This window comes from Rhipicephalus sanguineus, chromosome 9, assembly GCF_013339695.2.
Source record: "Rhipicephalus sanguineus isolate Rsan-2018 chromosome 9, BIME_Rsan_1.4, whole genome shotgun sequence".
Classification (NCBI taxonomy): domain Eukaryota; kingdom Metazoa; phylum Arthropoda; class Arachnida; order Ixodida; family Ixodidae; genus Rhipicephalus; species Rhipicephalus sanguineus.
The window spans coordinates 53507710-53524206 of record NC_051184.2 but is presented as its reverse complement, the minus strand read 5'-3'; the positions used below and the strand labels follow the sequence as shown (position 1 = coordinate 53524206).

At 50.6% G+C, this 16497-nt stretch overlaps 1 protein-coding gene across 1 annotated transcript; it reads left to right on the top strand.

The window, feature by feature from the left end:
* The first annotated feature begins 17 nt into the window (after window positions 1-17).
* On the top strand, window positions 18-15740 carry LOC119405164 (neurofilament heavy polypeptide). The gene is made up of 2 exons (XM_049419429.1): window positions 18-1396; window positions 15430-15740. The coding sequence occupies exons 1-2, from the start codon at window positions 205-207 to the stop codon at window positions 15738-15740; spliced, it is 1503 nt and encodes a 500-aa protein (XP_049275386.1). The 5' UTR covers window positions 18-204.
* Window positions 15741-16497: the final 757 nt, after the last annotated feature.

Below are 16497 nucleotides of genomic sequence, written 5' to 3'. Positions count from 1 at the left end.
GGCGCGGCAACATTGAGCCGAAAACAGCGCGCTTTGTTGCGGTCGTCATTTTTGTTTGCTTCCGCGCGCGTTTGCCGAGCACGTTTATCGTCCGCGCAGCGCGCACGTTGCTAGCCGCAGTCGCAGGTAGCGTGAGAATCAATAGCGCATTGTGCCAAGAGCCACGTACCACGTTTCGCGCCATTGGTGTACTCTCATACAGTCATGGCGAAGAGAAAGGCGAATGCGACCAAGAAGCGAGGCGGCGTGTCCGAGTCCAGTGACAATGTGCAGCGGCAGACGACTCGACGTTCGTCTCCCGCTAAAGCGAGCAGCCTATCGCCTGGCAGCCGGCTGCGCTCTCAACCCGTCGTGGTCTTGAAGAGGGCTACCGCGCCGCCCGGACCGGCGATGAACAAAGGAGACGACGCAGTGCCTGGAAGTCCCGGTCACTCACCGGTGAAGAAACGAGCGCCTGGGGGCACTACTGCCAAGCGAGGACGCGCGGCAGCCAGTGCGACCACAGAGAAAACTTCCGAAAGCCCGAGCCGTTCTAAACCAGCCGGTGAAAACGCAACAACGGCCGAGCCGCTTGGCAAGACAACGGCTAAGCGAGGACGCGCAGCAGCCAGCGCCTCGGGGCCCGGACAGAAAACTTCCGAAAGCCCGAGCCGTTCGCCGGCGAACAAAGCATCACCGAGCCGTTCCAAGACAGCCAGAGTCGAAAGCCCCGCAGTAGCGACCGAAAAGCGACCTGCCAAGACGGCAAAGCGAGGGCGTGCAGCAAATCGTCAAGTCGCCGAGCCACAGTTGCAGCAACTTGCAACACAGGGCCCACACGCTGAAGCCGATCTGGCAAAGGCCGCAGGGAGGAACGCCGGAAGCCCAGTCGGTTCGCCGTCGACCCCCTCCAAACGTGCTGGCGCACAGGCCGAAGCCCGTGATAGCGCAGGGACCTCAACCGGAAAGCAGGCTTCGATGCGTGGTCGGGCATCTACAGACAAGGCTGCTACAGCCGCGCTGCAGCAGCAAGTTCATCGCGACCGGCCGGCTGGTCCATCAAAGGATGAAGAGGCAGACTCCGAAAGCCCTTCGCCGCGGAAGAGAAAGTCATTAGGCCGCCCCAAGCAGCCTGGTGTGACGGCCAATGCTAGCAAAAATGTGGATGTCCCCGACAACAACTCGCCAAAGCCAACCAAAGGCACCAAAAGAGGCCGTGCACCCGCCGCCGTCGACACTACCACATCACATTCTCAACAGACGGAAGAACAAGGCCCGCCTGCCAAGCACGCCGTGGCCAGTGCATCAGGTGACGGAAAAACGCCGCGCACCGCAGCACAAGGAACCAAACAAGTTGGTCGGCGTGCAAAGCAACCCAGCTCAACAGCCGGAGCAGCTGACGGACACTCGGGGAGAAGTGCGAAGAAGCTGCCTGCCAAAGTCCAAACTGCGGCATCTAAGAGTCCTGGGAAACAGAGCAAGAAGCTACCTGCCAGAGGCCAAACCGCGGCTTCTAGTGGTGCAGGGAAAGAAAAGACGGCAGCCAAAGGTCGTCAGCAACAAAAGCGCAAAGGAGGGAAGCGACGGCTGCGGACGACCTGTCGGACGTTTCGGATAGCAGCTACGTCGTGCCTCGTGGTTTGCTGCAGAGGGCGAAACGCAGGGAGCCTTTTTACTACGACTACATCGTCCCGTGGGTGGAGTCGCAGCTTGCGAGCGAGTTCGATAGCGATAGCGATGAGGAAGACGTTTCGTGTGCCTCGATCGACAGCATCATTCCTCCCGCCGGCATGCTCCAACCGTACCGGCGCAAGAACAGACTGATCGGCGCTGGAGGTAGCAGATCGAGCAGCGACGACGACATGTCCTTCTCACCTGGAGAGGACCTCCTGTCAAGATGCGAGGCAAAGTTCGGCGTGGACACTCTGCCTCATTCCACGACGACCACTGCCGAGGCGATCAGCATGTTGGTGAACTTTGCGCGTAGTCGACACCTTCCCTTCGGCGCGCTCAGCGAACTAGTCACGATCGTCAACAAGTTTTTTGCTCCTGCCAAAGATGTTCTGCCTTCTGGCAAAGCTTTATCTAGGGCGTTGTCCGAGATGCCTTAGGTGCTCCTTTGAGTACAGCTACAAGATTTAGCTGGCCTTACTTTGATAAGGCTGTCACAAGGTACGATTCACATCATTGGTTCATGCTTAATAGGAATTCCGACATTCATTTCTGATACCATTTTAAAAGTTCACAGACACAAAGACGCCTGTTCATAGTTTTATCTTGTCAAGTACTGCAGAGCATAAGGTACATTTTCCCTCTTTGACTTTCAAATTTCAGAGTTTAATAAAGTATCGCAAAAATTTATCTTGAGAACCTTTTTAGACTGCTACCTACTCCTTACTGCAAATCATGCAGGAAAGCGAAGTGTGTGCAGACTTTGGTGTGAGATCTTTAAATGCTGTAGTTGGTTGTACTAATCTTTAATCACACTGAAAGCTGCGACAATGCATGTAATTCAGTTCTGGCCATTTGCACAGATTCAGGAACTCACTGTCCAACTTTGTTGTTGCCACACTGGTCGTCGACCTCTTTCTTTTGCTGGAAGTCTAGAAAGCACTCCGTAGCATTGTTAAAAGGCGGGTCTGCTCACGTTTAGTCTATCAGTCTAGACAAGCGATTTTAAAATACACGGGTCTTTTGACTCCTCATCAAGTGTTGTAAAGAGTGCCAGTTTCACGTTTTTGGCGAAATTAAAAAATCTGATTTAAAGACAATATTGACCTTGCAATGGCTGCGAGCATTTCACTCAAAACAAATGGCTTCATATGATTGTTCAAAATTTGGTTTTCAAGGGGCTGACAACCACAAGAAGTATGCTGCGAGGTGTTGGCGGAAATGAAAGGACCATCAATTGTAGTGATAGAATCGATGAGGCTGTTTTCAGATTGAGTAGCAATTATTTTATGTTGCAGTTGAAAACTGCTAAAAGCTTCGGTACTGTGAGTTGGAGGCACTGAACGTGCCACACGTACTTGGCCATTATTTAGTGCAAGTAATGCTAAGTACTTGAATGGCACTCTGCTTTGTATGAATGAAGGAAGGGAATCTTGAGGGCTCGTTTATTGGTTTGACACAACCTTAGTGGAAATCGGCAGATAATGAAGGCAACAGATGTGAAGAAATGACTTGGACGAAAAGGCAATGGGCGCGTAATCCGAAGGCTGCACGTTTGGTCCCTGCCGGTGGCGAGTTGTCTTTCTGTCCACTTTACTTTCTTCACATCTACATCACAATTACTACAATACACTTAAAACAGTTCAGTTAACGTCCCCTCTACATTCCTTAGCTTCATTATCTGCTGGTTTTCATTAAGACTGCGTTGTAGTCATTTGCACTTTATTCTATGTGCGTTAAATTGTAAGGCAATGTTCATCCTGCTCCCCCACCCCCTGAAATAGTTACATTTTGTATACGCACGAGCATATATAAAAAAGGGTTGGACCCCTCTCCCCCCCCCCCCCCCCCCCCAATTTATGGCTATGCTGTATGGCTTTTCCCTTGGCATTCCACTAAATGTAGTCAAAGTGTTGGTTGATAGCTACAACTACCTCGAGACTTGCAGAGAGGGAGAGAAACTGATCATGATAAGAGCAGCAGTTTGCTGTATAAAAAAACAAAAGTGAGAAAATAATTTTTGAACTTCCCCATTGATGGCTATCAACCAATCTGTTCACATGGCAGCTTCTCCATTGGAGTTCCCCCATTGCCGTCAATGGGGAACTCCAAAACTTATTTTTTCTTGCTTAAAACAAAAAAATTTAATGATAAAAAGTGCTCTATTAAGACCCATTTACTTGCTTTCGATTGAGGTACAAAGCTGATTTTTCACTGGGACACCATGTGGTGTAAATTGTGTCTCAATGTGGACCAAAATAAATTTCAAATTTTCGATTTTTTACTCTTAAAATATACAAACCTCAATGGCTGCAAAAATATTTTTATCGCAAAGTATACCTTCCACGGAGTAAGTATTTATTACTCGGACATTTATTAAAAAGCGCAATTTTAAAGGGTGAAAAATGCAAACATAGAACATGTTGGTAAAATTTCTGGAGGCACATATGGCAGAAAAATTGTGGTGGTGATATTGATATTGAGACATCTTGACACAGATGCCTTTAATATGTACAACGCATTCGGTATTGAAATGAGAAACGATACTCTCAGAACAAATTTTCGGACAAACATCTCTCGGACGACATTTTGCCAAATTCGGAAGGCTCCCATGTGACCAAAGAGTTATTTCTCTCCGAAATATTCTAGTAAATCGCTATTATAGTATCTAAAATACATCTAAAGTATCTAAAATAGTATCTAAAATACATGTATCTTCGATACTGCCCCCCACTGCTTCCAACGGGCTTATTTCATGGCAGCCACGAACATAGCCCGAGACGTACAGTCGCGCTCAATATGACTTGCAACACGGGCGCGCGTGGCCTCACGAGTTCAAAGACTGCCCATGGCTTCCACTAGCCCTTATTTCCACAACTAAACGCTGTGCTCGCACTTGGGGATGATTCCAATTGAGAAAATATCATCTAGTTGCTGAAATGAAAACAAGTTGAAGTCATGCGCAATCTTTGAACTCATGAGGCCACGCGCTCCCGTGTTGCAAGTCATATTGAGCGCGACTGTATGTACTATCGCGCTCAGTATGAGCTACATCACGCGAGCGCGTGACCGAGTGCTCTGCAAGGTTCAGTGGCGCCGATTATGGCATATATTCTAATTATCGGGAGAGAGTTTGGCTGTCCCTGCGATGCGAGCGCGCATCGCCTCCACTTGCTTTCACCCTCGCCCTCGTTTTGCCCTGCGGTGATATCAGATTCGAAAATGATAACTTCGAGGGTGAGAGCAAGCAAGTAGGGGTGATGCGCGCTCGCACGAGCAGTCAAACTCTCTTCCGATAACTCGAAAATATGCCATGATCGGTGCCACTGTACAAGCTTGCAGAGCGCTCGGCCACGCGCTCGCATGATGCAGCTCATACTGAGCGCGATAGTACATGAAAAAAAATTGCGCAAAAAATAACAGCTCCCTGAATAAATGCCGACTGACCAGAAACGTCCAGTTCTTTACAAGATAAGAAAGCCTGAGCTAACACACAAGGCTTCTGCCTCATTAATAGGATCGACTGCTTCAGTGTATACTAACAATATCTTAGAAGATTTCATCCGGTGGTTTTCTCGCTTGACACTCCAAGATGATCCGGCTGTGCATCACTCCGACAAATGCGACAATACAGCTAGGTCGCGAAATAATTCAAATTGAGGCCACTGAGAAGCCGTTTGCATTTTCCGCATGCGTTCTGGCCTCGCAGCTAGGGGTCACGAATTAACCAGTTGTACGTTAGCGCCCATCTCATGTGTAACAAGGGCCCTTGAGTGGGTTAGTTGGCTTACGTAGATTATGGCGAAGCAGCGTGAACTACGGGACAGCGATAGAACAGACAGGACAAGCGCTACGAACAGTTTTCTTTTTAAACAGAAAACGTAGTCACAGTATACTGCATTTCCAATAAAAAAAAAAAAAAAACGGTAGATAGCCGGCGCTTGTCATGTGTCCTTTCACTGCCTCGTAGCTCGCGTTGTTTTGCCACAACGTCGATTCTGTCATATTCCTCTGCTCGTCTCTTCCCACTTTTTTTTTTCCTACCTGCGAAGCCTGAGTTGCACTAAAAAAGAAGACAGGGAGGTGTGAAAGCCGCTTTCACAACAGCGTAGTTTTGATACAGTTGACGACTAAGCGCGTTGAAACTGACGAGACTACATTAAAACTGATTATTTATACGATGAGTACTTACCCTGGCGATGTTCACTTTGGTGCTTTCAAGAGGCCGCCTTGAATGAAATACCTCTGCCAGGGGCGATCGGAGATCGTTTCTCAAAACGGCCGTGCGCTCTCGGCCCTGCCCACGCCCCCCTGGACTGCTTGAAAGGCTCGGAAAACCCGAAAAACGTCGCGGCAACCACGTGACACATAGTTATGGCAACGTCATCGCAATGCTCACGTGGGCGAATCGGATCGACATGCAAAAGAAACCGTCCCCGACAGATCACTCGGGGTTCGCCTCCCGTTAAAGCAAGCACATTGTCGCCAGGCAGCCGATAGCGCTCGCAACCAGACGTGGTCTTGGAGAAGCCTACCGCACCGCCCGGACCGGCGATGAACAAAGGGGGCGACGCAGTACCTGCCACTGGAAGCCCCGGTCATTCACGGGTGAAGAAACGCCTGGCAGCACCAGGGGCGTAGCCAGAAATTTTTTTCGGGGGGGGGGGGGGGGGGTTCAGCCATACTTTATGTATGTTCGTGCGTGCGTTTGTATGTGTGCGTGCCTATATACGCAAGCAAAATTGAAAAATTTCGGGGGGGGGCGGGGTTGAACCCCCCCCCCCCCCCCCCTTGGCTACGCCCCTGGGCAGCACTATTGCCCAGCGAACACGCGCGGCAGCCAATGCACCCACAAAGCCCGCAGAGAAGTCCAAGCCGTTCTAAATCAGCCGGTGTGGTAACAACGTCCGAGCCGCTTGTCCGGACGACGGCTCAGCGAGGACGTGCCGCACGGGGTCCGACGGCTCAGGGCGCCGCACAAGCCAGCACCTCGGAGCCCGGGCAGAAAACTTCCGAAAGCCCAAGCCGTTCGCCAGCGAACAAATCATCATCGAGCCCTTCCAAGACAGCCGGCGTCGACAGCCCCGCAGTAGCGACCGAGAAGCGACCTGCCAAGAGGTCAAAGCGAGGGCGTGCCGCAACTCGTCAGGTCGCCGAGCCACTGTTGCAGCAACCTGCAACGCAGGACCAAAATGCTGACGACTACGTGGCAAAGGCGGCAGTAGGGATCGAGGAACGCCGGAAGACCGGTCCGTTCGCCGCCGACCCCCGCCACGCGCGTGCTGGCGCTCTGGCCGGTACAGGGACCTGGACCGGAAAGCAGGCTTCAAAGCGTGGTGGCGCATTTACAGGCAAGGCTGGTACAGCCGCGTTGCAGCAGCAAGTCCATCACGAACCACCGGCTGGTCCGTCAAATTTAAGGCTGGACGAAAGACGTCGAAAGCCCTCCACAGCCGAAGAGAAGACCATTAGGCCGCCCCAAGCAGCCTGGTGTGACGGCCAATGCTAGAAAAAAACGTCGACGTCCCTGACAAGAACTCGCCGATGCGGACCAGGGGCAACAAACGAGGCCGTGCACCAGCTGCTGTCGACGCTCTACCACATCGCACCCTCCACAGACGGAAGAACAAGGCTCGCCTGCCAAGCGCTCCTTGGCCAGTGCGTCGGGTTACGAAAAAAAGTCTGGCACTACAGCACAAAGAGCCAAACGAGCTGGTCCTCCCGCAAAGCAGCCCAACTCAGCCGAGGCTCCTAGCACTGTCGCTGCGAGAACAGCCGGAGCAGCTGACGGAAACTCGGGGACAGTGGCGTACCAACTCGTTCGCGAGTGGGGGGGCTGGCGTCTCTCCCTCTGTCCGCCGTATAAATATATATATATATATATATATATATATATATATATATATATATATATATATATATATATATGAAGAGAGAGAGAGGGAACTACATTTTCCACTTTCGCTGAATTTGACGTGATTTTTTATGTTCATAGAGATGATTAGATGATCTGCTTTTCAAAACTGTTTGTTTTCAATTTAGGAAGAATCTGCACAAACAGATTGTGCAGGTTAGGCCGTCATACGCTGCGATAACACAACAGTGTTTAATAACGTTTGGGAAAGTTTAAGAAGTACAGCCACATTTAACCTGTACTTCATCTGAGCATTCCATCTGCAAACTTCACAGTCTCAGTTTGGCGTTCTAAATACGATGAGTATGAAGTATCCGCTATGACTGTAGTACCTTAAATTCTACCTTGACAAGGGTAGCGATGCGGGCTTGTTGGTCTGTCATGGTTCTTGGATGTGGGCGCGAAAAGACAAGGACGAAGGGAAGAAGACACACACACTGGCGCTACTGACAACAAAAAACGTTTATTTTCATTCACCAAGCCTACTTTATACCTTTTTTTTTGCACACGACACTAGTGTCACTTGAATGTCGTGTGCAAAAAAAAAAGGGGTATAAAGTAGGCTTGGTGAATGAAAATAAACTTTTTTTGTTGTCAGTAGCGCCAGTGTGTGTGTCTTCTTCCCTTCGTCCTTGTATTTTCGCGCCCACATCCAAGTACCTTAAATTCTCACTTATTAATGAAAACATGTGGCTGACAAAGCAAGGTACTTCGCAGAAGTCTTCAGAATAATCCGAGTGCCAATTCCTTTGCTCTTAGAGCCCTCTAATATAAAGTGTTTCAAAGAAGAATACCAAGTTCAGTCGATTAATATTATTACGCCGTGTATGTGCCGGACTAAGAGGAGGACGAAGTGTGTGGAGGTGAAAAAGAAGAAGATCTCTCGGCAGCTTCGTCCTGTGCGGTCTTGCCGTCCAAGCCTTCTGTAAATAAACCCCAAACCCTTACTGTGGACGTAACAGGTGGTGGAGGTGCTGGGTAAGACAACCAACGACGGAAACGCTACCCTTCGGACTTCGCCGAAGTCGTCGCCTCGCCGGCCTGCCTCCTTCCATGCCCATCATGCCTGACGACACAGACACTCGGGAACCAGCCCCCAGCAGTTCTTGGCCGCATCACAAAGAGCCACGACCCTTCTCCGGGAAGGCTAACGAAGACGTGGACGCATGGCTCAAGCACTACAAGCGGGTAAGCCACTATAACAGATGGGATGCTGCCTCCCAGCTATCTCACGTGGTTTTTTACCTTACCGATGTTGCACTCGTCTGGTACGAGAACCATGAAGACCTACTGACGTCGTGGGAACGCTTTGTTGAGGAGATCACGAAGTGTTTCAGTAACACAGCTGCCAAAAAGAAACTTGCTGAGCAGACTCTTGCACAAAGGGCTCAGTTACCCGGAGAGACATGTACAATGTATACAGAGGAGATTTTGAGGCTCTGCAGGCAAGCAGATGTCAGCATGTCCGAAGAAGACAAGGTGGGACATTTATTGAAAGGCATTGCAGAGGATGTCTACAACTTTCTCATAAGCAAAGAAAGCCTAACTTCAGTGTCAGATGTCATTCGCCACTGTCGGACGTTTGAGACATTGAAGCAGCGCAGAATAACGCCGAAGTTTGGTCGTCTGGCCAATGTCACTACGGTGGCCAGTATAGAAACTACACCAACTGTTGACCTCGCTACAACCATCCGCCAGATCGTCCGGGAAGAGCTATGCAAACATGAAAGCATGACGCGTGAAGTGGCCGGCACCTCTCGATGCTATTTCCGCAAGACGTGGCTACCCCGCAGCTTGGGGATTTCGAGAATCCCTCCGTCAATGCAGCGGAGGTTGCGGAATCCCAGCCTATCCATCGCTCAAGCACGACGCACTACCAGAGATCACTGTACCCTCAGCGCTTCCGCACCGAACGCCCATACCGCCGACCAACGAACGATTATGTTGAGCGTCGCACTTACACAAATGATCACGTCAACGTGCCGGGACACGTCGAAGGGCAGCGACGACTGCGCCCAGCTCCCGTCTGCTACAACTGTGGTGTGATCGGTCACATATCTAGGTACTGCGATCGCTCGCGGATACCGCGCTATGAACGGCCGCCACCCTGGACGCAGCAGCCTGGTGTCCCACATTTTGAGGAATGCTGGACCACCCAACCACGACCCAAGAGCAACTTTTGGCAGGGACCCTTTCGCAGCCGCTCTCCTGCCTCCGACCGAAGTGTGACACCACCTCCAGCACCTCGACTGCGCCGGTCTCCGTCGCCCCGTCGCCACTCCTCGTCACCACATCAGGAAAACTAGACAGCGCGGCCGATGGGGGTGAGGTCGCTGGTGACTTGCTGCAAGAAGAGATACCTCCACCGGTGTTTATGTTTAAGAACAAAGTGCACGTTTCTGTTGATGGTGTAGATACAATGGCCTTGGTGGACACTGGTGCGACTGTGTCGATCATGAGTGCTGCATTCAAAGGTCGGTTGGGACGCAAAGTGATGTTTTTGTGGGAGAAAGTGACAACATTCTGTGGCGTGGGTGGCAACTCGTTGTGTCCGATTGGTGTTTGTACTGCGGCAGTGTCGCTGAGTGATCAAGTGTTTGCGACAGAATTCACTATTCTTCCACGGAGCACGCACGACATAATTCTGGGCATTGATTTCCTGCGAATGTGTGGAGCCACTGTTGATTGTAGAAACGGCGAGGTGTTCATAAGTGACACTGTTCCTGATGGACTTGTGGAGAATTCGGGCAGGGAACACGGTGCACTCCGAGTCCACGAAGATACCGTTGTCCCGGCATTCTGTGCTGTATGCGTTCCCGTAGTTCCTTCGCCTACTTACGACAACGATACCAGCTTCGACGCGATGGTGGAACCTTTCCATTTAAGTTGCATTAAGAAGAACGCGTTGGTACCCCATTGCATAGTTTCAGTGAGGAAAGGGTGTACGAAACTTTGGACCATAAATTGTTCAAATGAACCAGTGATGCTACCAGGAGGACTTAAGCTCGCTTCATTCAAAGAATACTCGCCGACGACAGTAGCTGTCCTCAGTAACGTTCGACGTGATGACCAAGTGAACGCTTGCTCAGACGATTCGAAAATTTCGTCTATGGTCGACAAGTCACTGACTCCAGACAAGCGCCGTATACTTCTAGACATTCTGCTAAAGTACTTGCCGGTTTTCGATTTTTCACAGAGTGACCATGCGCCTTCGATCCCCGCGTCTCGTACACGCCACAGGATAAATACAGGAACAGCACAACCAATCCGACAAAAACCGTACCGAGTATCGCCGTCCGAGCGCAAGATAATAGACGATCAAGTGCGTGAAATGCTGCAGAAGGGTGTGATTCAAGAATCATCGAGTCCTTGGCAGCTCCAGTGATTCTTGTGAAAAAGAAGGACGGTACCTGGAGATTCTGTGTCGATTACCGCCGTTTGAATACCGTCACCAAGAAAGATGTTTACCCTCTCCCACGAATTGATGACGCCTTGGACTGTCTACATTCGGCGTCCTACTTTTCGTCTATAGATTTACGCTCAGGCTACTGGCAGATTCCTATGCATCCAATGGACAAGGAAAAAACTGCTTTCATAACCCCGGACGGACTCTATGAATTTAACGTGATGCCGTTTGGGTTATGTAACGCTCCCGCCACATTCGAAAGGTTCATGGATACTATTCTGCGGGGCCTAAAATGGAACATCTGTATGTGCTATCTCGATGACATTGTGATTTTCGGGCGCACATTTCATGAACATAACGAACGAGTGGACGTCGTTCTGGAATGTATTAAAAACGCTGGCCTTGTTCTCAATGCAAAGAAGTGCCGTTTCGGCGAGCGACAAACCTTGGTACTTGGACATCTCGTCAACAAAGATGGCATCAGGCCTGACCCAAACAAGACAGCGGCCGTGAAAGCGTTTAAACCACCTCGCTCAACGAAGGAGCTTCGTAGCTTCTTAGGCCTGTGCTCCTATTTTCGCCGATTTATTCCTGCCTTTGCGGACGTTGCCTTCCCCTTGACCAGCCTGCTTCGTCAAGGTGCTAGTTTTGAATGGACACACGACTGCGAGACTTCCTTCAACCAACTGAAGTTCCTACTCACGTCGCAGCCTATTCTCCGACACTTTGATCCGTCTGCGGCGACTGAAGTTCATACTGACGCCAGCGGAATTGGCATAGGTGCAGTTCTAGTACAGCGCTGCAATGAAAAGGAACACGTCATTGCATATGCCAGTAGAACTTTAAGTAAGCCGGAACGCAATTACACAGTGACTGAGCAAGAATGTCTGGCACTCGTCTTCGCTGTACAGCGATTCCGCTCATACCTGTACGGTCGTCCCTTCCAAGTGGTCACGGATCATCATTCCTTGTGCTGGCTTGTAAGCCTTCGCGATCCATCCGGCCGTCTTGCACGCTGGGCCCTACGCTTGCAAGAGTACGACTTTACGGTATTGTACAAGAGCGGCAGGAAACACGCTGACGCCGATTGCCTTTCGCGGATGCCGCTTGATACGACAGTTTGCGATGCCGACAATTTCGATCACCTCATTGCGTCAGTGACACCACTGGTCCCGGACAAGGCCACATTTGAAATTGAGCAGCGGAAGGACGTCAGTTTGGAGCCGTTATTTGCTGACGCACGAGCATCCACTTCGGAGGGCCGCTTTTGCGTTCGTGAAGGACTGCTTTACAAGAAGACCTTCTCGGCCACGGGCTCCCGCTTCCTGCTGGTGGTTCCAGCTACGCTACGTTCCTCTATTCTGCGCGCAATGCACGACGACGCAACTTCGGGTCATATGGGAATGACCCGAACACTCCATCGTACGCAGGAGCGCTTTTACTGGCCACGCATGCGCCAGTCAGTTGAGCAGTACGTGGCCGGTTGTACCCAATGCCAGGCGCACAAATCAGTCACGACAGCCCCAGCCGGACTCCTACAGCCTGTGACACCTCCCAGTGCTCCATTTGAGCAAGTTGGCATTGACCTCGTGGGCCCTTTTCCGTGCTCATCGAAAGGCAACAGATGGATTGTAGTGTGCGCCGATTATCTTACCCGCTACTGCGAGACGGCCGCCCTGCCATCTGCGACTGCTGGGCAAGTCTCCTCCTTCCTTCTGCACTCGATTATACTCCGCCACGGACCTCCTCGCGTCATCATAAGTGACCGCGGACGTCAGTTTACGGCAGACGTTGTCGAGGAACTCCTCCGTATGTGTGGCTCAGAACTTCGACATTCGACGCCTTACCATCCACAGACGAATGGCCTTACCGAACGAACAAACCGGACACTGGTGAATATGTTGTCAATGTACGTGGCGTCCAACCATAAGAACTGGGACGACGTTTTACCGTTCATCACGTATGCCTTCAATACTGCCCAACACGAGACCACCAGCTACAGCCCTTTCTTTCTTCTTTATGTTCGACCCCCTCGTTATACCCTCGATACTATCTTTTCGTTCACTGATAATGACGATCCTTCTTTAGCCGCAACTCTCTGTCTCGCTGAAGAAGCTCGCCGTCTTGCCCGCCTGCGTACCATAGCATCACAAGATCGATCGAAGCTCCGCTACGACAGCAAGCACCGGCTCGTCACTTATGAACCGGGAGACCTCGTGCTCGTATGGAAGCCTTTGCGCAAGCGTGGCTTGTGCCAAAAACTCCTCGCAAACTACGACGGCCCATTCGTTGTCCTTGAGCGCCTCAGTGCAGTGGACTATAGAATAGCCCGACTGACAGCTAGTGGGAGACGATCTACAAAGACTGAGGTCACCCATGTGGCTCGCCTCAAACCTTTTAGTCGGCGGGACGATGCCTAAAACGCGCGGTGCGCTTCGTCTGCGAAGGGGGAAATATTACGCCGTGTATGTGCCGGACTAAGAGGAGGACGAAGTGTGTGGAGGTGAAAAAGAAGAAGATCTCTCGGCAGCTTCGTCCTGTGCGGTCTTGCCGTCCAAGCCTTCTGTAAATAAACCCCAAACCCTTACTGTGGACGTAACAATATTTATGGAAACCAAACTGAGCTGGTTGAGCATAGTTATAACAAAGCACCACTAGTCGCACCACTAGTCCTGTCCCTTGTTACGTTTCTCGTCTGTGCTTCACTCAGCGCATCTAGATTGATATGCCGTACCAACTAGCCCAAATTGAAGCTTTGCTCATAGTTATAAGATTATAAATGACTGCAAATTTATATACTAGGTGTCGTTCCTTGCCCTCCTATTTTCCCAGCTTGTGGGAGGGTGCACGGGAAAGCGGTGAAGTGGCCCCTTTACTCCTCCCCTCCGGCCCCTCCAAGTAGATAGCCTACGCAAACTCTGTAAGCTCAAATTTTCTTTGATAATATGTGGTTGCTTTTAACGTTGAAACCCCAGGTGGTCGAAATTTTCGGAGCCCTCCACTACGGGGTCTCTCACAATCATATATCAGTTTTGGGACGTTGAACCCCAGATATTATTAGTATTATTATAACGTTAAACTACCCCGCATTGTCTCCTTCCGTAAAGGTCGTTAGCTGTTAATGATTGGTCGAAAGTTTCTGGGTCACGCTCACAGGACCTGCTCGTAACACGACGCAACATATGACGCGCAAGTGATCCACCGCGTAACTATCATTTACGCATGAGTGCGTAAAGAAAAAATAATAATAAAATATTTTCAATGCGGTGTATTATTGGTCATTGGTTCTTTGCTATTCGTCAAAAATTTTCGGTGTGCCATGAAATCGCCTTCTTCTTAGGCGACGTCACGAGTATGCGAAAACTCGCGGCGTTAAAATGAAGTCTGCACGATAGGCAGCTCATTACTGTGCTGAACAATATTTTTTTTTTCGGAATAGCCACACAGTGCATCTTTCTGAACGTTATTCAAGAAGGCTGCCCGCCAATCAGATAGGCAGCGGCTACTTATAGCAGCGGGCGAGATGGATTCATATGTGTATAACAGATACTTTCAGTAGTAGTATAACGATGTTGAGCTGCTCATGCGCGTATACAACTTTCTGTGACCTCATCGATGCTGACAGAGAGGTAGTGAGAGAAATAATCATTATTAGGAACAGACATCATCCTTTGCAGGTGGGCAGCCTTCTTAGTCCAGAAAACCATGGACGCTGATCATCTCCTTGGTGAGGTGGATCAAGTTACGGAGCAAACTTGAAAGCTGGGCTTCGTAATGTGCTCGACTCCACAGCCTTGTCAAAAGCCGCCGCCACCGCTGCAGGATACCATGTGATAAGCAAGGTGAAGCAGGCTAGTCGGAGACTAAAGTGGGAATCTTTTTTAGCTCTCCTGGCTAGGCACAGTTAAAATACTCGGCACTTCTGCACACTCATCAACTCGCAGCAGCTTGGATATGGAGCAGTGGCGATGCTAATCGTTTTCAAAGAAACTAAATTTCTCCCCAAAAAAGAGAGCTATATCGGGCTATAAAACGTTCACTGGTTCCCGCCATAATTGCGTCGCCAATTACTGTAATTTCAGGACAGGCAGAACAAACTAAAATCATGACAAATTACTGTAATGTTATAGAGCCCTAGCTGAGCGATAGCCTCCTCTGCAATGCTCGAACGCAAGACGCGAAAGCGTGGAATAGGCAGCCCGCAACGCAGAGAGCCTACAGTGCGTGGTCAGTCGTCAGGACAGTCGTCACAGCTTAATCGGCGGACAAATTTTATAACATATTTACGTTATTGCTGCGTTAGTTTGTCTGACTTGTTAGTTTCCCAGTCTGCAGCCGACAATGACCACTGTCGAAAGAGGGGGGGGGGGCTCCGCCCCCCCTAACATCTCTCAGTGGGGGGGCTAGCGCCCCCCTTGCCCCCCCCCCCCCCGGTAGGTACGCCTATGCTCGGGGAGAGGTGCCAAGAAGCTGCCTGCCAAAGTCCAAACTGCGGCATCTAAGAGTCCTGGGAAACAGAACAAGATGCTACCTGCTAGAGGCCAAACGGCGGCTTCTTCTAGTGGTGCTGGGAAACAAAAGACGGCAGCCAAGGGTCGTCAGCAGGCCAAGCCTAAACGAGGAGAGCGGAAAGGTGCGAATGAACTGTCGGACGTTTCGGATGGCAGCTACGTCGAGCCTCCCAGTTCGCTGCAGAGGGCGAAACGCAGGGATACTTTGTTACCAGTACGACCTCCCGTGTGCGGAGTTGCCGGGCGTGTCGGACAGTGACGGACAGTGCCTCGATCGCAGGGGCGTAGCCAAGGGGGGGGGGGCGGTTCAACCCCCCCCCCCCCCCGAAAATTTTCAATTTTGCTTGCGTATATATACACGCACACATACAAACACACGCACGAACATACATAATGTATGGTTGAAGCCCCCCGAAAACAATTTCTGGCTACGCCCCTGCTCGATCGACAGCATCATTCCTCCCGCCGGCATGCTCCAACCGTACCGGCGCAAGAACAGACTGATCGGCGCCGGAGGTAGCGGTTCGAGCAGCGAAGACGACGACGGCATGTCCTTCTTGCCTGGAGAGGCCCTCCTTTCGATATGCGAGGCAAAGTTCGGCGTGGACACCTTGCCGCAGTCCATGACGACTATACTGCCGAGGCGATCAGCATGTTGGTGAACTTTGTGAGTAGTCGACGCCTCCGCTCCAGTGCTCTCAGCGAACTATAGTCACGATTGTCAACAAGTTTTAGGGGCGAAGCTCCTTAAGGCGGCACCCGTAGTAGTAGTCGTAGTCCGTAACAAGTCTTACGCTTTGACCTCCAAGGTGGTGCCGGTGGGAGATTTTTCCTGTGCGTTGTTGAACATTAAAAAATTCGCAGCGTGCGCGTTAACTAAAAGCCGAATTCTTCTGTCTCTCATTCCCCATTAGCAGCCATTGGCATGTTCCAGTAGGAAACGTTAGTAGAAGTAGAAGTGTTAGCTAAAAGCCGACTTCTTCTGTCTCTCATTCCCGTTAGCAGCCATTGTTTAC